The sequence below is a fragment of the Homalodisca vitripennis genome, chromosome 8 (genome assembly GCF_021130785.1).
Source record: "Homalodisca vitripennis isolate AUS2020 chromosome 8, UT_GWSS_2.1, whole genome shotgun sequence".
Taxonomy (NCBI): domain Eukaryota; kingdom Metazoa; phylum Arthropoda; class Insecta; order Hemiptera; family Cicadellidae; genus Homalodisca; species Homalodisca vitripennis.
This window is the reverse complement of record NC_060214.1, coordinates 65330782-65358585: the sequence shown is the minus strand read 5'-3', so window position 1 is coordinate 65358585 and position 27804 is coordinate 65330782. Positions and strand designations below refer to the sequence as shown.

Here is a 27804-nt window from a genome sequence, read left to right as displayed (position 1 = left end):
TTATTGCTGTACAGTTAAGTTTGCATCTCTGGTAATGTAATCAATGTAGTTTACTGAAATATTATCATGATTGATGAATAACAGCTCGGTAGCAACTGGTCATTAGGTTTACATGAATGACTGACGTTGTTGACGGAGTAAATAAAAACTTACACACAAGTATTTTTACTTAAAACCATTTATTCAAATAAATTATGATTTTTCTGCAATAAATAAAGTAATTTTCAAATGCAAAGAAAAATTTTAATAAACAAACAATGTTGAGTTAATAAGTATGTATAATAAAGTAACAGCGTACTTTCTTTTTGTAAAAATAAAGGTTTTTCTAAACACTGAGTAGACAATTAGGAGTACTACAACATTTCCCCATATTACTATGTTGTAAATTGAATGAAAACAAATATTGCGTTAAATGCCAAACTTAGAGTCTGCTTATTGAAGAAACCATAGTTTTTAAATTGTAAAAGTACCTTTATAATATTTTATATACAATACATTTTGAAACGTCCATTCCTCTTTCAAAGTTTTATTCACCATCAGTATGACAACTCAGTGCTGGTAAATTATGAATTACAATATTTATTTCTTATTTGAAGAGAAATTAATTACTATTAAATGTTGATGTGAACTGAATTCAAATACTTCAATTGAAAGGATGTTTATTAAAATAATGATAAATATTGTTTGTTTCTTTATACATCAGTGATTTATAAATATTACAGTTAATTGTATGTGCAAATTAAAGAAAAGAATTGAATTTGAATTGAATTGAATTGAATCATAGTTTTATTTCCAAAAAATATTTACATGTGTGCAAATTTACTATTAAATTTATATTGTCTTGTTACTATACTAGTTGAATGTTTACATAACAACATTATACATAAAAATATTATACACATCAAATTTAAAGTGGCCTAGGAAATGAGCCTACATGGGCGGAAAAGCCTGTGCGTAGGCTCGAGTTGCTTCCCTGGAGATTTTGGACGAACTGAATCTGGTAATTAATTAATTATCATATTATAACATCAACACACGCATACACACACACACACACACACACACACACACACAATCCACATAATACGGTATTGAAATTTATCAGCGTAAATACTACAAATAGTTTAAAGGAAATATTAAAAGAGGAGAAAAGCAAAATTAAGGAGTGGTGTGTTTTAAGGATCAAAAAGTCTACCTGCAGAACAACCTAACACGTTACTAGCAATTTATTTACGAACTGTTATGAAATAAAACAAATAAATGTACAAAATAGGAAAAGTCCATCTAAAGGCATCAGTGCTGTTGAAGGGGCATCAAGAGGGGGGAGGCAGGGTCCAAAGTCAGGTCCTTCTGTAATCAGCCGTGATAATTGCCTCGGCCTCCTCCGCGCTGATAAGATACAGCCATTCATTCGAGCGTTTCTTACATGTAAGTATTGAAGGTGAGGTGAATATTTGGTTGTCTGGAAAGTATTTACAGATATTTCTATACACAAGATGGGATATATAAAGAGAATTTGTAGCAGAGAAGGATTTACTGATCTGCATTGATGCGACTCCAATATTCCGTGAATATCGTGTGTTATGAGAATGTGAAGTTGTAGAGAAAATTGTATAAAAATGTTTATAAATGTGAACAAGAAGTGTTTTAATGAAGATTTTTCGAATTGATAGAATGGCAGTTTCTTGATATAAAGTGTCAGTTGGGTATCTCCTAGATTTTTTGAAACCGGCTTTTAAGATTGCCTTCTGAACCACTTGCAATGGCTGTAAAAGAGTTTTATACGCTCCACCCCAGGCTATTATTCCAAACGAGAACAACGATTGGGCATAGGCAAAGTAAGCAAGTTTGATTTCTTTTTCATTTAAAATTTCACTTAAGTGTTTAAACGCAAATATATATTTCCTTGCTTTTTTTTTTTTACATATTCAACATGTGCAGACCATTTTAAACGCTTGTCAAAGAAGACACCCAAATATTTATAAGACGATACATTTTCAATAGTTTCACACGAACAAAGTTCATTGTTGTAACTGCCACAATTATGAACCGCGAGGTCGCCAAGGGTATAGTCTGTGGTCTCTCGGAGAGAGATGGGCATAAACTTAGTCTTTGATGTATTTAATGAAAGAATGTTTTGGTCAAACCATTTTTTTAAGACCATGAGGTCATGTAGAGCGTTAGAACGGACATCACCCCAATCGCTACCTTTTATTAAAATTAAGCTATCATCAGCAAATAAAACAGGATTGCCATATAAATTCAATTTAGAGATATTATTAATATAAATCAAAAACAGAATTGGGCCGAGCGTACTGCCCTGAACCACCCCGTAGTCCACCGGAAGCGCGTCGCTCTCTGTCCCACAGACAGACACGGTCTGTAGCCTACTTGTAAGGTAGGTTGAGAACCATGAAAGCGCATTACCCCGAACTCCAGTGGCATCCAATTTAAGGAGCAGCCTATTTCTATCAATGCTGTCAAAGGCCTTCCTCAAATCAAGAAATATTAAAATAATGCGCAAGTTGTCAGATATAGCCTCATTGATTTGTCTATTGACATCAAAAAGAGCATCAGAAATGTTCCTGTCCTCTCTGAACCCATACTGACACTCGCACAAGATTTGATTGTTAGAAAGATAGGCAACCAATTGTTCTTTAACTATACGCTCAAGGATCTTGGAGAATACACTTAAAAGACTGATGGGGCGGAAATTATTTTTATCTAAGAAGCTATCTCCTTTATGCAAGGGAATGACCTTAGCTATTTTATTAAATGCAGAAGGGGCTTAGAGAAGATATAAATATTGTCCTTTAACATATCAGCCGAGACACCATCACGTCCAGGGGCGGATCCCCCACGCAGTCCAGTCACGTGCCGTATTACATCAAGTTCAGTAACAGTGGTCAATGTGAACACGGTGTCCTGTCTGTAATCCGCATCACTCAAAACCGGGTCCCCACTTGAATCGATGGCACTAGCCAGATTGTGTCCAACCGCGGAGAAAAAGGAGTTAAAATCATTAGCTACTTCTTTACACAAACCATGAGATATATACGGAGTATCCGGTAAAACTTTATGGATAGGAAAAGAATCTCTCTTCTTAATTTTACCTGCAAGCTCGTTTACGATAGACCAGAACATTTTGGGGTTGTTTTGATAATTTTCAAGTTTAGTTCTGTAATATAGTTTTTTGGATTGTTTAAGAGATTTACTTAAAATATGTCTGAATGTACGAAAAAATTGATAGAGATCATTATTAAAGGGTTGTTTTTTTAATTTTTTACTTATTTTGTCTCTAATGCGAATCGATTTGACCAAATCGGGTGTAATCCATGGTTTTAAATTTTTTTGAGCGTGTGGAATAGTTATTTAAGGGTTTTGAGGAAGTTTTAATAAGATCAGATATTGTATTTTCAAATTGTTTAGCGGATATTGAGATATCCTGGCAACTCAAAACAGGTTCCCAGTTCAAGTGAGCGAGATTACGGCCGAGCAGATGCTTATCAGTGTAATATTGTGTAGTAGAGTCGTCAGTAAGTTTGTCATTGTGAGGCGATGTGGCAGTGGCAGTGATAGTCAGGCCAGTACTGTAGTGGTCGCTCACGCCAGTCTGGAACACAGCTGATTGTACATTGTTCATGTCATAGTAACGTAGAAATATGTGATCCAGACATGACGAGCAGTTATTAGTCACTCTAGTTGGTTTATCTATACATTGAACAAATCCCGATCCCAGTAAGCAGTTTAAGTATCTGTCGCATGTTGAAGTATTCTTAAGTAAATCGATGTTAATGTCACCCAAAATAATTCCCATCTTGCTCTTATCTAAACTATTACAATAATTTTCTAGTTCAGTTAAGAAAAATTCCAAGTCACTGTCAAAGGTACGGTATAGGGCAAGTATGTAAAAGGTTTTGTTGCAGTAATTGAATTCTAAGTTAATGCCGTAGACGTCACCAAGTGTTACTTGTGAGGCAGTAGCTGATAAGCGTTTATTGAAGTAAATGATAACACCGTCATTTCTGTTACGTTGCTTGTTCGTCAGTACAATGTCAAACCCCTCCAAAACCTCCCCCTCCTCACCCTCTCTCAACCAACATTCAGTCAGAACAACTATGTCCAAGCGTGGAATATCATTCAGATATACTAAAAGTTCGTTAAAATTTTTACAATAACTTCGGATATTACAATGAAATATTTTTAAGCTTTCATGGAATTCCTGACTAAGAAAAAAATTACTAATTTGTTGCATATTATATAATTCTAAACAATGGTTTACATTTAAACAGCCGTCATCTTCCCCATTCATGAGCAGGACCCTCGGCACAAACCACCCACCCAGTTGAGGACTCATTAACCTTTACAGAGTATTATACGTAAAAATAAATTAACACGTTCGCTACCAGGCGGCGCATATTTGCGCCGCCCGGGTCACCGTAACAGACCAACGTTACAAAACGTGGTTGTTCTACACAGACCGGGAATAATTACTGTGAGACTAACCACAGACCAAGGATAAAATATTGTTGAATTGAGCTATAATTCAACAAAATAACCTAAAATGTACGTCTGTACTGTTCTTATTTCATATATTGCTGATTTGCGTAATTTTTACGGCGGCGCATATGTGGGACGTTCGGTCTATAGCATCAAAATCTTAACATAGATCAAGCGTCCCATATATGAGCCACTATTTATTTGCTAAGTTACTGTAGGTTTTAGGGTAAGTTTCAATCAAACATGCATATCTTATTATGAGAGTATTTTAATTCATGGTACAAAAGCTCAAACAACAGAGTCATAAATACAAGTTCATTGAATGTATTATTATACATATCTTATTAGGCTATAGGCCTACAAGAATTTTAATTTTAGAAATTAAAAAAGTAGAATAAAAGAAAATTAAGTAGAAATAAAGTTTATTTTATTTCATGGTACAAAAACACAAATGGGGTTTCTTTTTACTCTACAAGACATAATACATGACTATTAAACCGTATGTCATAACTATTTTACAAAATAAGTGAACATTTATATAAGTTATTAAATTTACACTGACTTATACTCAGAATGTTCCACGTTACATTATATTTAAGTGCTCACATATTCATAGTCTAATTATTGTGCCACTGGTTATAACAAGTTGGCATGCAAAGGCCAAACGGTTTGTTATTTGAGTCTCTGCAGAAGGAGCAGGTATAAAATGTTTGCTTCCTCTTCTGGTTTCTCTCTCGGCAAACATGACATCTCAGACGCTTTTCCAGCTTCACGGGAGTATGGGCAGACTGTGAAGAGTGGCTGGAGCGAGGATTCCTTGGCATGGGCTCTATCTGAATGTAATTTTTTATTACGATGTCCCTGAACTTCAGGTAGGTTGTTTTGTGGCAAGCCTTGAGAAAATGTAGACACCGTTCCACAGGGAGACGTCTAGCAGGTGGAAAAAAATTTTTGACGTACCATCGCAGAGACTTTCTGGGAGTGAAATAATACGAGACCATTTGGTCACTGCGATCGATCCCACTCATGCCTTTATTGTAACGGACAACCATGCTAGGCTTCATTGTTTGTTCCCCTCTTTTGTTTGTTACCAACTCCATCTCAGGGCCATTCGATGTTGAAATAGTTAACACATTTCTTTTGTCACGCCACTTCATAACTGTAACATCTCCCTTTTGGCGACTGATAGACTCCCCTTTTCTCTCAACTTTGTTTGAACCACAACCTCCGGATTACCAGCTCTAGTTGACCTCAAAGTACCACTCATGTTGGTCTTGTTGTTCATGAGATACTCCGCTAACTCGACGCTATTGTAAAAGTTGTCAAGAAAAAGTATGTGGCCTTTGCCAATGTGGTCCTTCATTAACTTTTTGACCACTTCAAAGGAGTGGCCTTTCTGTGTCCATCAGAGTCCCCTTTCCTTGATAAATTATAATATTTATAATGTATCCTTCTGATGTAGTCAGCTCGTAAAGTTTTATCCCATATTTTGTTGCTTTATTTTTTATATACTGCCGAAACGACAGTCTTCCTCTAAAGAGGACCATAGCTTCATCCAATGAAAGCGACTTACCAGGGCTGTAAACTCTAGCACAGTTTGCTAAGATATGGTTTACTACGTTTTCAATTTTATGCATTCTGTTGTTTGTGTCGTCGGTGTCTGGATCATAAAACCGTAAGCATCTTAAAATGCATTCAAAACGGTTACGGGACATTGTCCGCCCAAAAGTAGGATGTTCGTATAGGCTATCTTTGGACCAATAGTGCTTTATTGACGGTAAGTTTACATTACCCATCAACATGCACAAACCCAAAAACTTTTTAAGTTCTTCTATATTGACATCCTGCCAAACGTTCAATGATGCATGTTTAGGAAGAGGATTTCCTCGAATGATTGATGCTCTCTTATTTGTCCAAGTGACTATTTTTTCTAGGAGAACGTTGTCAAAAATAGCACCAAAAACTTCAACGGGATCTGTTGTTTGTAAGTGTATTTCTTCTTTACCTGTAAACTCGTGAACTAGTGGAACATTGTTTGTGTTGGTCCAACAAGCAACTGAACTAACGTAGGCATTGTGAACTTCATTTGTTACGAACTGCACGTTAGAGTCATCTGCCAAACTATTTTGAGACTGTTCAGTTTCATCAGTAACAATGTTGGAGTTATTTACAATTTCATTAGCCTCAATGTCAAACAATTCATTTTGTTCTGCTACACTACTATCATCACTACTATTAGAGCTCGGAACGTACTCACTCTGTCCATCCGATGAAAACAAAGAACTTGAGTCAGATTCACAGTCACTATTACTCAGCTCACGATCTATTTCACTGTCAGTACACACAAGCTTACGTTTCTTATTTCGTTCCATTTTGTTCTACAATAGTTTCTAAACACTAATAAAACATAACCTCAACCGTAGTTCAGAATAAAGAAGCCCGTGGTGTGAGGTTTACAACAAGAACAGTGTAGGCGGCAATGAACAAGTTTACCAACTGCGCGGGACGTAATTTTTAAGATATCCAGAGACCAAGCGTCCCACATGTGAGCCAGACATCCCCGTAGACCAATACAAAAGTATCAAGCCTCTAAAATAGACTAGTGATTTTTCATGGCAATAATAGTGACATGCAAACAGCGGCGCAAATATGGGACGTCAGTCTATTTGAGGTGCCCCGAGCGGCGCATATTTGGCACACCGGTGCGCGGGAAGAAACCGTGCGGCTCATATTTGAGCCGGCTGGTCTGTGGGTATACGACTTTTCTTAGCATGGTGGTAGCGAACGTGTTATGAGATATACAAAAAATAATAATAATAACAGTTATGATATGAATGTGCGATAAATAAAATAGTAGTGAGGTTACAAATAGCACAAAATTCTAAAATTAAAAGTATAATTAAACTAACACCTTGTATATTAAATTCTTAGCGTGCAAACAATGTAGGTAGGCACATAATTTAATTTTACTAAAACTAGACAAACTTGATTATTTAACTGTATAGATATTTAAGGGCTAGAAGAACATACAGGAATTCTTAAACAATGTTTATAATATTATTATCAAACTATTTTATGATAGGTAATTGCATTTGTACTTAAATTAAATTAAGATAACTGATTTGATTACTTCTGTTCTAAATAACTGTGCAAACTTTATAATTTTCTGTTTAACAATAGGAGAAATATGTAATACACACACAAACAAACACACACACACACACACACACACGCGCGCGCACACACACACACACACACACACACACACACACACATACATACATTATTATAACAATTGGTGGTCGTATGCATTATATAGACATGCATTAAGAACAAAACATAAATTATACTTATATCGATAAAATTAAAAATTAAGCCTTCCTTTACATATATGTAATTGACACGCATATGCGCATACACTCGTACACACATACATCCGCATGCACACACATACGCCCACATACACATACATATACACCCACATTTTATAATGAGGTATAACTAAAACATAGATTATAACGAAGGTTGTTTGACTACTTTATCTGTAATAAACGTAAATGTACATTGGAAGAAAAAATACTTATATCAATTATATCAATAATGTAATTGATTGAATAATTCAAGTTTTTGTAAGAAAAATCTGTAATATATATCGTAGACTAATGTATTATTGTGTATATTATGTAAACATGCATTATGTACAGTATTTCTGTCCAAATACACTTTATAAAAAATAAAATTAACATTGAGAATTCGTTAAAAAATTGGTACAATAACTGTTCATAGTGGTAAACAATTCAAACTTCTGCTGATCTCGAAAAAATAAAAAACTAAAAATAATATCCTACTTTTGTGCCATATTAATTAATATATTTAATATACTAAAACGGTTGACTAAAATTTATATTAATATAATTTGTTACAGTGAGGCTTTTAAACAACAAGCTAGTAAACACAAAGCGAATAAAACAGTGTAATATAAGAAATAATAGTTTTCTGTTATTTGATGAATATAATAAAGAATATTTCTTTAAATTAGGTAGACATATATTATATGTAAGTAGTATAAGTGTTACTATTGTACCCAAAATAAATAATTAAAATATAACAAAAGATGTATGTATTTCACCTTATCATGTACAGACCTATTTAATGTTGACAAAACAAACCTATTTCCTCATATCTTTTCCCTGTGGTGCAAACTTCACCACACTGATTTGTAGTAAAATGTTTTGTCCTGAACATTAAAAAATACAACTGAATGTGTGCCACTTAAAGGAAAATTATTCAGCTGAACTCAATTTTTGAATTTTTGAGATATGACAATGTAAGGAAGATGCTGAAATGTTGATACGTGTGTCAGTGTCATATGAGACATTGGTTGGTTCTATTTAAAAATAGTTTTACCACAATATGTTTGCAATACAGTTTTTAAAAGTTTAAAAAATTAGAAATGAAAATTGTATTTAATTAAAATTGTATGGAGTAATTTTGAGTTACATATACCATGCAGAAAGTAAGTTCTCTAATAGACAATGACATATAATAACTAATAATAAACAATATAACGTCTTTATAACTATTAAGTTTAATATGAACAGGTCCAGGGTTTTTATGCAATAATACTGAAATGCCTGTCAAAGTATTTTGCCATCTGGAATTTATGTAGGTTGCCTTGAGTGGTATTTATTTTTAGACTGTGATCAGTTTACAGTGAGCTGTTTAACTGATAAATATTTGAACAGTTTTATTTATAAATGCAATAACATCAAAGTTCCTCATTCACTCCTACTGAATAATATTAGGATAATCAATCTGTTTTATAAATATTTACATATTTCTTGTTTTCTGATTTTGCTCTCTATAAAAATCAGTAGTGTTATTTGCTAGTCAGTTAGTTTCTCTTCATTTTCCACAAAATTAGCACAGCATAAGGTTAGAGAAAATATTTTCTTATTGAATAGAATAGATTCTGTTAGAAACAACGACACAAGAAGTTCCTCTAATCAGTTAAATCTCCAGAGTACCAGTATCTAACCAGCTCTGTCAAGTACAGTATCAAGGTTTTATCTGTAACTTAATCAACTTGCCTGTCTCCTCACAGTGTTATCTAAACTACAATGGATTAATTTTATCTCGTAAGGTAGCAATAATAACTAATGTAAGATGCTTTATGGAGAAAATTAAGTTGATTACAATGTCTGTAACCTGTTGCCCGCAATACAGTGTTGATTAAGTGGGCATGAGTGCACTTCTTCTTATTTTTTTTCACCTATTACAATCCCTTTTGTTTTCATTCTTGTTGATTGCAATATCAAATTATCCTATTCAGGAAAATTTTGATTGGATTTTAATAAAAAGTATTGATTATTGTCAACTGTTCAAAAATGTACAGTGTGGTTAAGAATTAATTAAGGATAATTTACCATTCATTTGGAATATTAAAATATATATTTACATAAAACAAAGTCGGATTAATTACACCATTTACAATTCAAGAATGGCTGTATCGATGATAATAATATCTGATTTGTTGGATTTGTCTCCGCCCCAAATAGCGGAATAGCTATTCAAATTTTGTAAAAATTCATGGAAAAAATCAGGTAAATAGAAAAAGATATATGAATTTAAAAACATTATAGATTGAAAGAGCCTGTTACGTGTAATCAACTGTTCTGTGTAAACATCGTTTTATGACATCACACAGTTTCATTAATTTAACAACTATTTTCAATTCACTATTATTATTTCACTTTCACTAACAACCAATGCACAATCAAACAAACAATCAAATAATAATTACTGCAGAGGCAAAGTACTGGGTCTGTTTGCCAAGATAGCGATGACAATGATAACAGACTTGTCTAAAAAGGAATTAAACATATTGTTATTACTATTTTTTAAATTTATATAAATATTTGTATATTTGTACTCTATTTCAGTTAATATTTATTTAATTTATTGTAATGTTTCTGTTATGTCCTCACTGTTGTTATTCTTGTTGAGTTATTGTCATTGTTTTGCTTAGATCTATTTATTGTTAGTTATATTGTTGACAATATGTCAGTCATTCTTTTGTTGCGGTAGTTATCTTTACTAGCCACTATTTTAATTGTTATATTAAGCCCATCCAGTGCCATAGACTTTAAATAGGGACAATAAATAAAATAATAATAAAATAATTTAAATACATACAAACTTATTTAGACTTTTTACATTGTGTATTGGACTCTGCTGATAAGTTGTATAACTTAGCAGAACAAGTAATGTATAAATTATGTATAAATAAACTCGTAATTTGTTTAAATTAATATTCCTGAAAGCAGAGAGTAAGCTTGATAGTACCAACAGTCTTGTTTCAACCTTTTCTGCAACCTTTGTTGAGTACAGAGTAAAAACATTAACAGTTTTACTAAACATGCACTTTTAACTGTATATTTTAGCAAATTTAATAATAAGTATGAAGTACACTTTTTGATGCATTTTATTGATCAGAGTAACAAGGAAAAATCAACTATGGTATAAAAAATACTAAGATCAGAATAGATTACAATGGCCATAAATATATACTTTTTGACATATTTTCTTGATTGTGGTAACAAAGCATACTAAACATTTCCATCGAAAATATAATTCACTCAAACCAGAAGTGCTAATACACATGCAAAACTTACGTAATTGTGTGCGAAGCCACATAACTGCTAGTGTATTTTATAATGTGAAATGTATTATATTAAAAACAAAGTGAAACCTTTTTTACAAGATCAATTTGAGTTATTTTATTAAAAGACATTCATATATTTCACATGTGAATGATACCTGAATCCATTTTTAAGACATAATTATTAGCATATCACCATAACATATTTTTATTACAAAATTCTAGAGTGAGTTGTCTGGGTGTTGTAGGATATGGGTTTCTTGGGGGTCAAAGCAAAGAGGCAGGATATTTAGAAAATTTTTGCCCAATCAATTCCTAGCCTGTAAAAGTGTTATTCAGGTATCTGTACATGCTTGAGCAAAATGGGATGGATCTTGCAGAAAATTTGTCAGGAAGTAAAAGAACTTTCTCATGTTTTGTAAGACTTGAGTTTTCTGCTTTGTATTCTTGGTGGAAGTGAGTAGGTTTTAATGGAAAAGACATTTTTTTATACTTCCACACTAAATTTAATATAAGACTTGAATTGATGTATTGGCTTGTCAGGTCATCCTGCAAGGTTCTTCTTAGCTCAGGAGGGTGCACTTACCTTCAAGTTGAACCTACAGTGCATACAACAAAACCAATGTGTCACTTATATCTGGGCTGGATTGGTACTAACTGAAAATATCTTGGATTTATATCTGTGCCCACATCTCTCTTAACTTTGTATGAACTTATTAAACTGCTCTTGTGGTTTGGTGAAGTGAAAGTGTAAGTTTTTAAAATCTTTTGACCTCATCAGGAATCAAACTCATGGGTGTTGAATGATAAGTGTCAATCTAGTTTTACTTGAACCTGACAAATATTGTAATCGTTGTCAGTGGTACTAGTTTTAGCAGGTGATAATTATTAATGTGGTCTGTAAGTATATGCATGGGAAATGGGAAATGTCTACCTTAAAACCTAAACCATTTTATTAATTTGCTTTCAGTGTACCACACCAGTCTTGAGAATGATTTGACAGGTGATACATCCGGCTCCTTCCGCAGACTCTTGGTGTCTCTCTGCCAGGTAAATTTTTTAAATTCGTTATAAGTTAAGAATACATCCCAAGTTATTGACCATAAGATTTGAAAATATTATGACTTAAAATAGTAACTCGTCTAATTTCATAGGTTTACAAATTAGAAAATTTCAAATGGAGCTAATCATAACAATTGAACTATTTAGGGTTTGGTGCTACTTAACTGGAACAAGCTTAACCTGTTGGATCCCGTAGCCGCACAGTTGCGACTGAGGCAAGTGTGCAGTCGTGGCCCGTTGCCGTACTGTTGCGGCCGCGCGCGCGCAGAGCGTTTTATTTTTGCGTTTTCTTCAACTCAATTCGCTAAATTAAATGACGTTCAATATACCGGGTTACTCGGGAGAACACTGGCTTTCTCGTGAGGTATATTTTGTTTCGCGCTACGATACTTGGCAGCCTGTTTTTACTCTAAACGTCGAGGCGTTTCAGCCGGTTGCTGTTGTTTGTACACAATAATTATGGCTTCGCGTAAGCATGAGTTGTTTGATCAAGATATTAATGAATTATTGGGCAGTGAGTTTAGTGAACTATCTGATAGTGATGACGAAAGTGATGTGGATATTTTCAGTCGTGTAAGAAGTGGTGATTTTATTTTTAGTGAACTAGTTCGTGATGCAGACTTCAACCACGATTTAGGTTATCTCGATGAACCAGTACCAGGACCATCAGGTGATACTGTTTATTCTAATAATCGTCCAAATAAGCCTACTTTGGATAGTGTTGACTTGGTAATAAACGAGGTAGTTCAAAATTATAATCCCAGAAATGACTTTACTGGTAATGAAGGAACTGAATGTAGGCCTAACCCCAAACGTAGAAAGCTACCTCCAATTACCTATCCCTGGGTGAATGATACCAACTTTATTCCGCACATATTTCCAATTGACAGCTCAAAATCTGGAATAAATGCTGATTCTGGAATAAGTAACGAATCTACAAACCTAGATTTTTTCTTGTCGTTGTTTCCAATGGAATTAGTATCACACATTGTTGAGCAGACTAATCTCTATTTTCATGAAGTCGTTTCTAAGCTGCCCAATGTTTCTAGATCTGAAATTGATAATTGGTACAATACCAATGAGAGTGAAATGTTGTGCTTTTTAGCATTGTGTATCCTGATGTCCCATGTGAGAAAAAATAAAATAAAAGAGTACTGGTCTACCGATACAGTAATTCAAACACCATTCTTCGGTCAGGCAATGAGTCGAAACAGGTTTCTAATACTGTGTAGAATGCTGCATTTCAACAACAGTATTGTTACAAACTCTAAAACCTTAGGAAGATTACATAAGATAAACCCTATTCTCTGTTCTATAAACAAATCATTTACTGACAATTTCACTCCTTATGAGAATCTTGCATTGGATGAAACACTTTTCTTGTGGAAAGGTAGGCTACTTTTTCGCCAGTATATTCCTAGTAAGAGATCAAGATTTGGCATAAAACTGTTTATCATATCTGATTGCAAAACAGGATACGTTCTAAATGTTTTACCATATATTGGTTCTGAAACTCAGCTAAATTTTGAAGACCTCAGTGATAAAGTAGGTATGTCAGGTCAGGTAGTGTTGACTCTTACAGAATCTTTTTTCAATCTTGGACACAAACTGTACTTTGATAACTGGTATGTCTCACCCTCATTAGCAGAAGAACTATTTAGTAAAAGTACAAATATGTGTGGAACATGCTTGCCAACAAGGCGTGGTGTTCCAAAAGAAGGCCTAAAAAAATTGAAAAAAGGGGAAACGGATTCACATCATGCAGAATTTATGTTATATGAACGTTGGCTAGATCAACGGGAGGTTAGGGTTTTATCAACAATGCATGAACATGGTATGAAAGAAACTGGTAAACGTGATCCCCATACTGGTCAAAAGATTGTAAAACCCGTTAGTGTTCTGGATTACAATCAGCACATGGGTGCAGTTGATGCAGGTGATATGCAGTTGTCGTTCAACGAAACCGCTCGGAAGTCATTGAAGTGGTACAACAAACTGTTTTTCCATTTGTTAGATGTAACCATACGTAATGCATACATTTTGCAGCATCAAATGACAGGAAAAATTCCTCAACTATCAGAATTCCGTAAGGAATTAGTGAGAGAAATCATTGAGAAACATTGTAAGATGAAAAAAGACAAAAGAGGAGGTCGACCTTCAGCAAATATTACACCACTTAGACTGACACAATGTCATTTCTTGGAGCCAATTCCAGCAACTGTAAACAAAGACAGGCCCAGGCGAAAATGTCATGTTTGTGCCAACACGACCAGAAGACCACAAAGAAGGCAAGACACTTACTTCATGTGTATCCCCTGCAATGTGTCTCTGTGTGTACACCCATGTATGATGGAATACCATACTTATAGGAACTTTTAGGCCTAAACCATACTCTGGACCATGTAAATAAAGTTTTGTTCTAATATTATTTATTTAGTTTGTTTATCCTAGTCTTATTGATTTATAAAAAATAAACTTACACTTGGAATCAAAATATATATATATAAATTTAAATATGTATATTTGAATTTAGAAATATCAATAATATGAAATAAATAAACATAAAAATAAAACTTATGAGTATATGATTATGCAGATGCAAAAAATAACTATAATGCAAAGTAGTAACCAAGTGCCAGAAAAAACCCGGGCCAGCAGATGCCCCTGTGCTGCTATAACCCGGGACTCAACAGGTTAAGTAAGTTTTTGAGACACACTTTTCCAGTTATTTTTACCCAGATAAGTCTTGGTGAGTTATTTTCACAAGAAGTAAGAATATTACTTGAAAAGAACAATGAATGGCTTGAAACCAAAGATAGTGCCTTTACCGACTACTTGTAGAACTTTAGAGTTATCAAGTGAAGTTACATTCTGAACAAAACAGTGTGAATTATGTGAATATTACAACTGACAGTAAATAGAGCCCAATCTTCATAGCATCTGGAGTTTAGTTAAGTAAAAACATTAACAAATTGTGAATTAGTTTATTTTTTGCAAAAAGTTTTTTATAAAAACCATATTTACAGAAAATAAACATTTTGTAGTAAAGGTGACACTTCCAAGATAATTAAAGAGTTTCAAAGTGTTGTCTTGTTTTAGAGTATGTAAATATTTAGTTTGTAAAACAATTCATATTTCCATATTCAAAAATAAAAATAGTGCGTTAATGAATCATTTTGTTGCCATAGGTAGATTTTTGCAAACAATTCATAACGATGCAAAAACATAAACTTTTTCAAAATACTTTTCTGACATATTAAGGACTCATTTGAAGGTGAAAGACTGCTATTTTACTAAATAATAATACTACTACACATTAATTATTATGATGTCTCTGATTAAAATATGGATAAAGCGCAATAGCCATAATACATCAGCCTATGCATAATTTGCAAATACTTTTCCAAAATCACTCCCAGAAACACATGTTATAAATACTTATTATTATGTTGTACAATAGCATTTATAGCAATAAACCGCCTTCTTAAACTAGGAATGTAGCGAAACATTGTTTCATTTCCATTAACAAATGTGTCCCAACGATTAACGATCACGTGATACTCTGCATTAGAAAAATTACTGGAAACGGCAGCTCTTTGTGAATGTACTGGCGTATGACTCATGTTGTTTTCATTGGCTTATGTACTATAATAAATGGGAAACCAATAAATGAAAATCATAAATGTGAATGTACATACACTGAAAATCAAGCGATGTCACAACAGAAACTAAAGATTCTTTCCTGTATTAAAAAAATACATACTAAAAACATAGGTAAATAAAGTAATTAGGCTTATCAGTCTACATATTAAAATCTATAGTTAATAGACGATCTTAATTTGGTCAAGAGCATCAGTTGATACAGGGTGGAGCGCGGTAATTTGCTGATTTGGAAATTAAATAAAAAAATTATGAACCTTAGAAAAAATTATTTTTTATTTTAATTATATTGAACAGTAAGGGAATTTTTAAATTACACGGTTTGAAATAATGTATCTGGCAAATGTCGACTTTCAGCATCCACACACTGCTGCATACGTTTTCTGAAGTTTTCATTAACTCTAACAAGCATGTTGACTGGTATTCTGCCAATTTCAACCTCAATATTGTTCCTTAGGTCTTCCAAGGTGTTGGGACGGTTGATATACACCTTCGACTTCAGGTAACCCTAAAGGAAAAAATCGCATGGGGCTAAGTCTGGTGAGCGTCCGGCCAGTTCCCATCACCCCTCAAAGAGATAAGCCGTCCAGGAAACATTTGCCTCAAACAATTCATGGTAACCCTCGCTGTGTGTGCAGTGGCACCATCCTGTTGGAACCATGTATCCTCTAATTGCATTGCCTCAAGAGCCGGCTGAAAAAAATCCTGTATCATAGTCAAGTACCGTTCGGAGTTCACAGTTATGGCACGACGGTTATCTTGAAAAAAGTAAGGGCCAATGATGCCTACTCGTGATATGGCGCACCACACAGAGACGCGGTCCGAATGCAGAGGTCTCTGGGGTTTGTTTTACTTCAGTAGCGCATGTTTTGCTTGTTGACACACCCACTGAGGTGAAAATGTGCCTCATCAGAAAATAACACAATTGCGAAATAGTCCCGTGCTGACAATTGATGGACCACACACATTTTATTCGGGTGAAATCTCAGTTCATCATGAAGCATCCGGTGGAGAGAACGTCTTGAAATGCCAAGAGGAAGTGATTGCTTCCGAGCAGAGCATTTTAGAGATTGCAGTACTGCTGCTCTAACTCTATCGATTTTTTCCGGTGTTGTAATCCTTCTCTGAGGTCCCCTTCGTACACACGACACATTTCTTGCTGTTCTGAATGCAGTTACCCAATTTACAATTGATTGCCGACCAGGAACACGTCCGCGTGGGGGAACAGCGAATCGTAAACGAAAAGCACGCTGCACTGCAATGATCGAGTGGGCATTTGAAAAATACGCTTCAACACAAAACGACCTCTCCTCTCGTGTCCACTGCATGATGGCAACTGGTACGCGGAGGAATACAAATCTCCCGTCGGCCACTATAAGCCACACCCACTCTCCCCTCTCTTCGACCAACAGTGCCGCCACAGCCTGCAGTGCAAAAAAGCAAATTACCGCGCTCCACCCTGTATAAGCACGATTTATCAAGATTCTACTGTATTATCTATTGTATGTATTACAAAATCATTAGATTCGAAATTCAAGCTTTCTAATTGAAGCTGATTCATTATGTGCAGGGGCGTCGCAGTGAGAACTACATGGTTGACCATCATTCTGCTGTCATGGACGCTCAGGCCTTGCTGAACGCAGGTAATTCAGTTGCCATTTTAATATTTAATTTAATTAGTTTGTTAAAAATAACAGCAGGGCTGGTGGAGGCTGGCAGTTTTATATCTACTCCTACTGTTACACCACTTGTTTATCAGTTAAATTTATGCGTGTGATTCAGTTTGCCATTCAATTTTGCGTTTGGAAATTTAAACTAGCAAGGAATTCACGCTCATTTGTAGAGTTGCACTGTATGCTTATATTGCATGAGTACAATGCAGGTTTGTGTGTAAAATTGGTAGTTACACAAGTAGATGCAAAAGGAAGTTTCACCAAGTGGAGGAGTGAAGATTATAAAGGACTTTTGTTACATTGCTGTTACCTGATAATTACGAACAATTTTAATAATGAAGTATAATGTAGTATTGCCTGTTTCTTGCTACGTCTATTCATAGCTCTAGCTGATTCTTATCTAAATTCTGCTGTAGGTTATGTAGCTCTTCGGAGAACCATATCTTTTTTAACCATAAGTTTTAAGTATTATACTTATAACTTGATTCCAGAAATATGTAATGGCAGGCTAAACAATAATAAGTAAGTACATTCAATTTTAAATGATTTTGGTCAAGATCAACAGCAATCTCGGTTTAGAATTGACAATCAATTGATAAAGTTTAGTAGAATTCTGTATCGATTTTGTCACTACTCACCAACTTTTAGTATTCTTATACTATTTAGAATTAGGAGATTTATGTGATTTGCTTTCGTGTTAGGAAATTGATATTTTATACAGTATACATTGTAAATAATATTTCTTATACAAGAAAACATAGCATAGTGTTAAATGGACATTAGTGAAGGTGTAATCTCTATGAAAGGTTTTTTTACACATTGTACCAACAGAAAAAACACTATTTAAGAAGGAGGAACAAAATTAATAGTTAGCTTTTTCACCAGTAGTAAATCAGTATGGTGATACAGTAAAATAATCACAGATAATCTTTTCGTACGAAAAATAGCCTGCTCAAAGTATGATAATCTATTGTATTGTTACAGGAGAGCTGCAACTAGGAACAGACGAATCAACGTTCAACAGCATCCTGTGTACTCGAAGCTATCCACAGCTCATTCAGATTTTCATGGAGTACCAGCGGCTGGCGGGCCACGGCATCGAGAAAGCTATCAAGAGCGAGTTCTCAGGTGACATCGAGTCTGGCCTCTTGGCCATTAGTGAGTACATTCATTCACAATCACTAAATAATGACTGTGTGATTAGTTATCTGTTTTGCTCTGGTGAGTTCTCTTGGTTAAGTTTGTTGTTTGAGTTTTAACCCAAAATAATGTTAATTCAATCACTACTTACACAGGCAACAAAATTCTAAATTAGATGGAAATCTGCTTATGATAGTTACCACAGTTTTTACTTTTGTTTATAGTCAAGTCTGTGAAGGACAAGGCTGCGTTCTTCGCCGAGCAGCTGCATGACAGCATGGCCGGAGCCGGCACCAAGGACCGAGCTCTGATACGTATGGTAGCCATCCGGTCTGAGATAGACATGGAGGACATCAAACGGGCCTTCCACCACAAATATAGCAAGACTCTGGCTGACTTCATCAGGGTGAGCTCATGGCTTTCTACCATGTTAACTAGAAACTTAAGTAACTTTTTAGAATATTCAACAACATTTAACAGCTACTAGGTAGTGATGTGAAGTCATTGTAGTTGTGGAGCTGTTGCAAACAAGTTGACAACACTTGTTTAGTAGTTTAATCTTTTTAACAGTTTGATTATATTAAATCATGACTCAATGGTTCATCAAGAATTTCAAGACTTTTAATCGCTTACGCTTGTGAAGTCTATTGGGATCATGGTAATGATTTTTTCAGTGTAGAGGTCTCATTTCACTGTAATTCAACCATGGTGCACAGATCACCTTATCTCAGCACATTATCTAAATAGAACTGTCGTATCTTGTCATCATAGTAATTTTTACACCATTTAAATTGAGGTGCAAGGTAGTTGGAGATACATACAAAAACCCAAAAATACAAAGACAAGTGAAATATTATACCATAAGGTTTTATCGGTGGAGTTTACCAGTAGCGGCTTGTGTTTGCATTTTATTTTACAAATTAACAAATTCTCTGCTGAAAATGAGGCAAAATGTAATCATAAAATGCAAAAATATATAAATGGTTTTAATCACCCAAAAATAACGTATAGGATATCCAAAAAGTTTATTGATCATGTCCAGGAACCCTTGTTGACTGGAATTGATGATGTCATTTCTGGGCTGCACACTGTTGGCGGTCCTCGTCCAATCCGTATTCAATACTCTGATAGTTTTTCAGCCGATTTTTTTCCACTGGCACCCACAAATCAGTTAGTGTTTATTTTTTTTAAAGTTTGCACCTTTTCTCCAACAACAACTATATCCACTCTCACACAATGTTCAAAAATGTCATTATAAAAACTTTCTGAACTTGAATTAAATTCTTCTCCATCATAAAACAAGTGTTCGTAACTTCAATATCTTCGTCCTTGGATGAAAGCTATACACAATCACGATAACACAACACGCAACAGAGAAAATAAACCAAAATGGCAATCCGAGAACGGTTTGTGCGAAAAGAAATAGTGGAACCGGCACTACACGCAGTAAGCAGTACAGCCCTTCTCACCCATTACTGGGTTTAACGTTTCATCTAGATTTACGGTATTGTTTGTTAGTCACTCAAACAATAGCAGCTTGTTTTGGATTACTTGTTATGAAATGAAAAGTGACATGGACTGGCAGAGACAAACATTAGGAGGAGTTGGTACAGTTATCAAAAAATCATAGATAAAGTAGCCTGAATTGTTTTATTTTTGGATTTAAATAAAGGAAGAGGATATATGGGAGTCACTCCAAAAGTTGTAAGATGCAGGCAAACTCTGCATTCTGTGATAATCTTATCAACCTTATCTGATTGTCTCAGGACCAGTTAGTACACAATATTTGTAGAGGCTGATCGGTTTAAATCTGTATCATCTAAAGCAAAGTTCAGTCATCAAGTCCCAGATTTATCAACAGAGTATTTTTGGGATATGATTTTCAACGATTTTAAAGTTGTTTATCCCAAGATTTGTTGAATGCTGCTTATCTAGCAGTTTAATGCTGCACAGCGACAATGCCTTATCTCAAATTGCTGTAAAAACCCATTTTTAAGGAAAAATTGAAAATTTGCATTATAAAATTATAGAAAATTTACTTTATTTGCCTGATTTTGCTATTTAGATTTATAGTCTAAAAAAATGAAATATGTGTCCAATTGTTGCTCAATAAGTTGATTCGATTATAGAATATTTTGATTTTATAAAAAAATATGGTGTTTAGGGGTATTCAATACATAAAAGACGATGATGCTGGAGGGTATTACTTTGAACTTGTGTAAATTTCTGCAATTTTGTCACTTATATCACAAAACTTTCAGGGTAACCCTTGTTATGGACTTGTTCTCCTGACCAAAAAATGGGAGCTTCTACTCTACTCAATGTTTACTGAGTTTTTGTTGTGTCAGATTGCAATTTGTTTCATAACTCTTATCATCTGCTCTCATTATCTAAATGTTGTAATCAGATGTACTGCACAATAAGGCATCCTTCTCATTACATTACCTTTACTTGCTTTTGTGGGTTTGCTTTCCTGCTTTCACGCTTATCAGTTGGTGGTTGCACAAGACGTTCTTTACGCTGCTTGGCACAGGTGTCTCTTTAATGGGCTTTACTAACCAACTGTCAAATTATTTAGTTTGCTGCTTTACTAGCTTGCAAGCCTCAAATTTGTATACAATTGGAGATAACCTGTAAAAATAATACAGTGTGTGTTTATTTTCTCGTCTGTAACAAAAAATTAGCATGTTTGTGTACGGTACCATGGATAAAACGTATATAAATATACTTGTATATCTGCAGGTGTATCTCAAAACATATAGAGAACAAAGAAGCAGTTTCAACTCTTGCCAATACTCATTTTTATCTTCCTTAATTACTCAAGACAAATTCTGTTCCCTCTCAAAATTTAATAGGTTTCTGTTATTTTAGTATTTGTACCTTTAGTGTATTTAGCTTCATCTTAAAGCTCCACAGCTAAAATCCCCGAAGTATTGAATAATGCAGTGCAGTATGCATATTTTCCATGTTTGTTCTAATGTTGAACATATGAGACAATGTACACATGTATAGAAAATTTAATGTAATGCTTAATAGTCATTTGTATATTAACGTTTCACCATTAATTCAACAGAAATAATTTGTATTTTATTTTAGACTGCAAATAAAACATTATCTAAATTATCGTCAAACTGGATATATTTTTAGAAAATCTTTGTTAAAAACATTTTATGTTAAAACTTAAATTTAGTGAAACAGAAACTAAACAACGTAATGAAAAAAGTTCATGTTCATGCTTTATTAATAATTTAACCAGTACATCATTGAAGCGTGTTCAGGAGTCTTTATTAAGGTTTGGTATCAGTATTTTAATTATAAATTATTTAAATTAAGGTGTGTTATGTTTCTAATTAACCTCTACATTAAATCATTTGCAGTTGCACCTCTATAACTTGACTTACTGGCTTGAAATTTAAGTGTTTATATGACAGTTCTCTTCTCCCTCTGTTCATCTCTTTTTCCTAATCTTTTAAGAACCTTAGTAACTTGAACTATTCCCCGGATCTGAACTAGTGGGGTACATTTCTACAGGGCATTCTACAACTCTTAAGTTTCATGACAAACCACCTGTCATAAAATGATGGTGTAATGCGATTCTTATGAATAAATAAATGTCGGTTATTTCAGACAATGGGACAAGGAGTGACTTTTTAAAAAAATTTATGACCTAAAGAAATTATATTTTTAAATTCAATAAGTTTGAAGAAAAGTAATGGTTTTATAACATTTTTTATAAATAAAAACATTGTCACTCTCTAAAGCTCATGCATGTACTGTACAAATTTCACATTTTTATCTTTAGTAGTTTTTGGGTGTGTTTAAAAATCGCCCAAATTTCTTTCTTTAAATATCTGCAATTTCTTGTGGAGGGATAAACAAAATTGTCCACTATTTCTGTATTCAGGGAAATTATCTCATTATTAACATAAAACAGGAATTTAACATAAAATTATTTTCCAAACACAAAATTTCTTACTTTAAATATCTGCAATTTCTTGTGCAGGGATAAACAAAATTGTTGTCCACTATTTCTGTATTCAGGGAAATTATCTCATTATTAACATAAAACAGGAATTTAACATAAAATTATTTTCCAAACACAAAATTTATTACTTTAAACAGTGTGTAAGTTGGGAACAGTTAAATAAAAAATGTAGACAAATATCAATATTAGATACATATTATATATAATGACAATCTGCTTTTAGGGTTTTCCAAGAAGAAGCTGTAAAGTGTGCTAAAAATGTCTGTTAACCTAATTTTGCTCCAATAATTTCTTTAAATAAAGAACATTATTATCAATCAAATGTCCTAATTGTCCATTTTGGCTCATAATTTGTTTTAGATTTTGAATGTGTCTAAAAGAAGAAATTAGCTTCTGAAATATTCTAAATATTACCTTCTTTTGAAATCTGTTTTGAATTTTGAGTTCTTTCAAAGACTTTTTTTACTTGCAAATGTTCAGAGGTTGAGAGAAGGTAGGCCTAGATATTTAGGAATACCTTGTACACCAGAAGAACACACTTACAAATTTTAATATTCAAATTAGAACTAAAATCTGTATAGTCAGAATCATATTAGGGTTTTCAAAGTGTTCTGTCTCCTTTACCTATAATGGGACTTACAATTTTAAAATAGAACCCCCACTTTGTGTCCTTATATCAACAGGAGAACATGGTAGTGCTCAAAAATCATTTCAAATTCTCCTCATATAAATAGTAACTTGCCATTTGCAATTCAAGTTATTGAGGTTGCCTGCTATACACGATCATCATCATCATTTGTGTGTTGATTGATGAACGCTGTTTGCTTGCAGGAGGATTGCTCTGGGGAAATGGAGAAGGCTCTCCTTAATCTGATCGATTAAACGAGCGCGAGTGGCGCCCAGTTTATCACAACTTAGCTTATATCTTGCGGCTTCTGTTACAGGACGACACCTCTGGTGATTACAAGAAATGTCTGCTTGCCATTATCGACTAATTATCGCGTTCTACGCCTCTAATCTAAATCTCTGGGTAATCTCTCCATGTATCTAATTGGCCGTTTACGACCATATGTGTTGTTTTTCAAATTAAATCTTTTAATTGACGGAAATGTTTTGTTACCATTGTAAACAAACTTTTTTATCTTAATCTGTAGATTAGGTGTTTATTTGGTTAAGGACTTATTTAGTTTTGTTTTTAACAAAGTACAGTCTCTGTTATACAAGTTGAAATTGATGCAGTTTGTAGTCACTAATCTCTCAATTTTATGTAGATAAAGGATAATTAAAATAAAGAATGTGGATTGGCCAAACATGAGCATTTAAGCTAATCGTGGATTCTTTAAATTATCGTTTGTTATTCTCGGATAGAGTCTAAAAACTGAAGACAGTAGTATTGTTTTGAATCAATTTCAGCAGAGCACAGTTTGGGTGACAGATTCATAAATTATTGAAAATCTGTGTAATTAAAAATAGAATTACTTCGTAATACAATTATATTTAATGCAATATTAACAATGGATGTACTAATTTGGAGCAGTGTTCAAATTAAAAAATTCATCTGTAATAATATTAAGCATGACCAAATCGGGCTGAATATTGTTATAAGTAACATAAGTTTGAGATATTGCATGCCTCCATATAAATCTTAAAATGAAACATAATGTGAAAGCTAAGTTTATGATAAAAGTTTATGTGTAACCAGTTTAATATGATATTATTTGCCCCGATTTATTTTTAACTCTGCATTGGATAATTGAGACTGTAAACTTACTGTTAGTAGTTGAGTAGTAGTAGTAGTTGTAGTGTAAAATACCATCTTGATCAAATTGATGTTCATTAAATATATAATACATAATATTAACTTTTAATTGTTTAGAAGCGGAATGGCATTTTTATAAAGGTATTGAGCTGTCGTTGTTGTTATTAAACGAGGTGAAGGTAGTTTGAGCTTGAGATTATATACACTTATGTCTCTATGGTTATCTTTAAATTTTATAGTAATTTATCGGATATTTGTGTACCTTGTATCAAAATATATTAGTAGTAAAATAGCATTTATTGGTACGCTTAAAATTTGTTTGAAGCGTACGTTTATTTTAACTTGTTATGTTCTGTTGTTATTTTTAATATTATTAAGGTATTACATTTTTTCCATTCATTACCTAAAAAGTTAGTAGTTTCAATTGTGTAACTTTATTAACCAAACCAAACCACATAATGTCTCAAAGTCAAATCAATATTACTTTATGAATTATCTGATTACGTAATTAAAAATATTTTATTTTCTGCTAACTAGTCATATTTTATGGGTGTAGAGTATATGTGTTCTTGGCAGTTTTATCGTCTTAATGTGCTTCCTACTGTTTAGTGACATTCTATGTTTGATTTTTTTTATAAATTATAAAAATATCATTTGCATCCTTCTTAATACTAAAATGATTTTCATATTCGTATTGTTCAATCTACTAAACATAACAATATTCTCCTAACATAGTTTTACATTTTCTCGTCAGTGTGGAATTAATCTAATTATAATATTTTAAGTATATTTACTACTGAAATGATATGTATACTATTAACAGAAACTTTGATGCCAAAATCATTTTAAGATCTTACAGGTTTTTATAATCAAATGTTTAGCATATTTAGAAAACTAGAAACTTTGTAGGAGCTGTACTAGAATGATATTGTACCATATGACTATTCTATGCATTGAGAATGGACTGACTGTAGAAAAATTCATTCCGATTTTGATTTCAATATTTCTATCTTAATTCTGAATTTGATCCTGATTTTTTCCATAAGTATATAGATTGCATGTTCGGGCTGCTCCCAGTCATTTATAAGCACCAAAATCCCGTTTGTTTATTGACAGTCCATTGTCAACTGTATTCTATTTTTGGTATCATCTTGCAGTTTGACTAATGGCTATGGTATCTGTTATTACTACAATATTGTAAAAAATACTTCTTTCAGTAGTTGTATTGATACTTGATACAGCGATCTGTATCAGAAAATTTCATTTTGGTGGCATTGTAATTTAGAACTAAAGAGTTGTAAGTTTGGCTCATCAGCAAAAAGCCATATCCAATTATTGGTTTTATCAAATCAAAACTTCTCCAGTTCTCAGTCCTACATAACTGGTGGTAACAAGTGAAACCAAAAGGGAAGGATTGCTTCATATTTTACCAGAACATTTTTAAAACTATATTTTTGTTTTAGAGTTAAATAGAGAGTCGAAGAATCATCTATTTGTCAGTACCATTAAGAATTGAGGGATTCCGTAATTGAGTAATTTTATCAGTCCATCTTTAGTACATCAGTGCATCATAAATAATTACATCATACACTTTAAACTGTTCTATAGTTCAGTGGTACATCATTTAGTAAGAACAGACTTCCCATGTTAAGATTTTTTAATTTATTGATAAAAATTGTTATTACTATGTAAAAATTCCATTATAAATGCAGTGAATTAACCTGATGTTTCAGTAATGTTTTGTAATTAAGGTATGATGTATGCACAATGCTGGTGTTAACGGAGAGAGCTGTTACTTAATTTAATTTTACTGTATTTTAGTGCCTTTGTATGGATAGCTTAGGGGGTGTTTGTGTCGTGCACTACATTGTACTGTCAACCCAATCACACTGTTTGCGTGGCTTCCAATTTAAAAGCGTAATGTGCCTTTCGATGCCAAAGTGAAAATAAGCAGGTTACATCACAAGTTGCCAAAAATATTGTACACAGTGGGTGCTATTTGCCTTTCATTAATTTGAAAATTGTGGTTAAATAATGATTTTTGAAAAATTGTAGAACGCTTAAAAATTATTTGTTTTCTTTCCATTTACAGCAGTTCTAGCTTAAATATATTTTTTATAATTTTTCAGTTGAATGTAGAAGATAATGAATGAAAACCTTCTTCTTGAATGGAGAATTATTTATATTATAACTATAAAATACTTTTACTGAAGTTCCGCATGTTATTGTAGGGTTTTGGTCAATTACAAATACATAAAAACTATACCACGTAACTTTATATGTTAGTACTCTACTAGAATATATAATGTTATTTGACTATTCATGTTCTAAATGTTAAACATTTCATGTTTTATGTATATTTTGAAATAAATAAAACGTTAAAATGTTACTAGTTTGGTATTTTTAGTGATTAGCTTAGTTGCCACATACATGTTACAGGTGCAGCCGATAATTTATTTTAAGTTTTGTCTCAAGTTGGCTGTCATTATTAGCTAGTCATCTTCCATTTGTAGACTTCAAAAATATGTCTGTAGTAATATTTTTATTTAGCATTATAATGAGTTGAAAGCTATGTAAAGTCTGTATATTTTTCTGTCAACAATGAGTAATGCTATAGTACACTATACAACATGTTTCATAACAGGATTCACTGTATAAATAGCATTTGAACATTTGGGACATGATAATTTTGATTTTTTTAAATTTTGGGCTTAACCAGCTAGAATATTTTGAGAAAATTACACTTTGGCTTGGCCTGGAGTGAGCAGGTGTTTAGTCAACCATTAAATCGTGTTTGTTTTTATTTGATATACTATCTTTTTTCTCTAGTTAATGTAGTCAGATAACTAATCTTTCCAATTTTGCAACTATGGTACAAGCATTTTAATAAATTAAGTTCAGAATTCAAATTAAAATATTTTCCGTATATATTATTAATAATGAATCTAGAACTTAAAAAAAACCCTCATAAGAAATATTAGCCAAACAAAATAAGCTTGATGAACATAATCCAAGACCAATTATTATTAAATAAAAACCAATTAATCCAAATTTTGTTATTGATAATATACCTATAAAACATAGTACCAACAAATGTGGTAAATGTGGTAATTACACATTATCATAGTAGTATTTTTTAGTTTGAACTGTTTAGCCTCAAATTCTTTCTTTCTTAGTGCCAGGTGACGTTTCATCTCATTGCTGGAAGACGCATTTCTAATGGCTTTAAACATATTTATCAAAGTTCTCCTATTCTTGAGCAACTCATTGTTCATGCAGTTATTTTTATATTCTCTTCTTTAGATTTGGAAAACAGAGGTCAAAATAATAAAAGAAAGAATATATAACATTTTCCGCTAATATC

General features: G+C 33.2%; 1 protein-coding gene across 3 annotated transcripts in view; it reads left to right on the top strand.

The window, feature by feature from the left end:
* Window positions 1-26829, top strand: part of LOC124367651 (annexin B9-like) — a 64736-nt gene extending 37907 nt beyond the window's left edge. For 2 of the 3 annotated variants that reach the window (XM_046824645.1, XM_046824647.1), the window contains 5 exons: window positions 12132-12211; window positions 17454-17526; window positions 18541-18714; window positions 18921-19102; window positions 23513-26829. In XM_046824645.1, coding sequence (XP_046680601.1) covers window positions 12132-12211; window positions 17454-17526; window positions 18541-18714; window positions 18921-19102; window positions 23513-23563 — 560 coding nt within the window. In that variant the 3' untranslated portion in view covers window positions 23564-26829. The remainder of the gene's footprint in view (window positions 1-12131; window positions 12212-17453; window positions 17527-18540; window positions 18715-18920; window positions 19103-23512) is intronic. The other variant, XM_046824646.1, reaches the window with a different exon arrangement.
* Window positions 26830-27804: the final 975 nt, after the last annotated feature.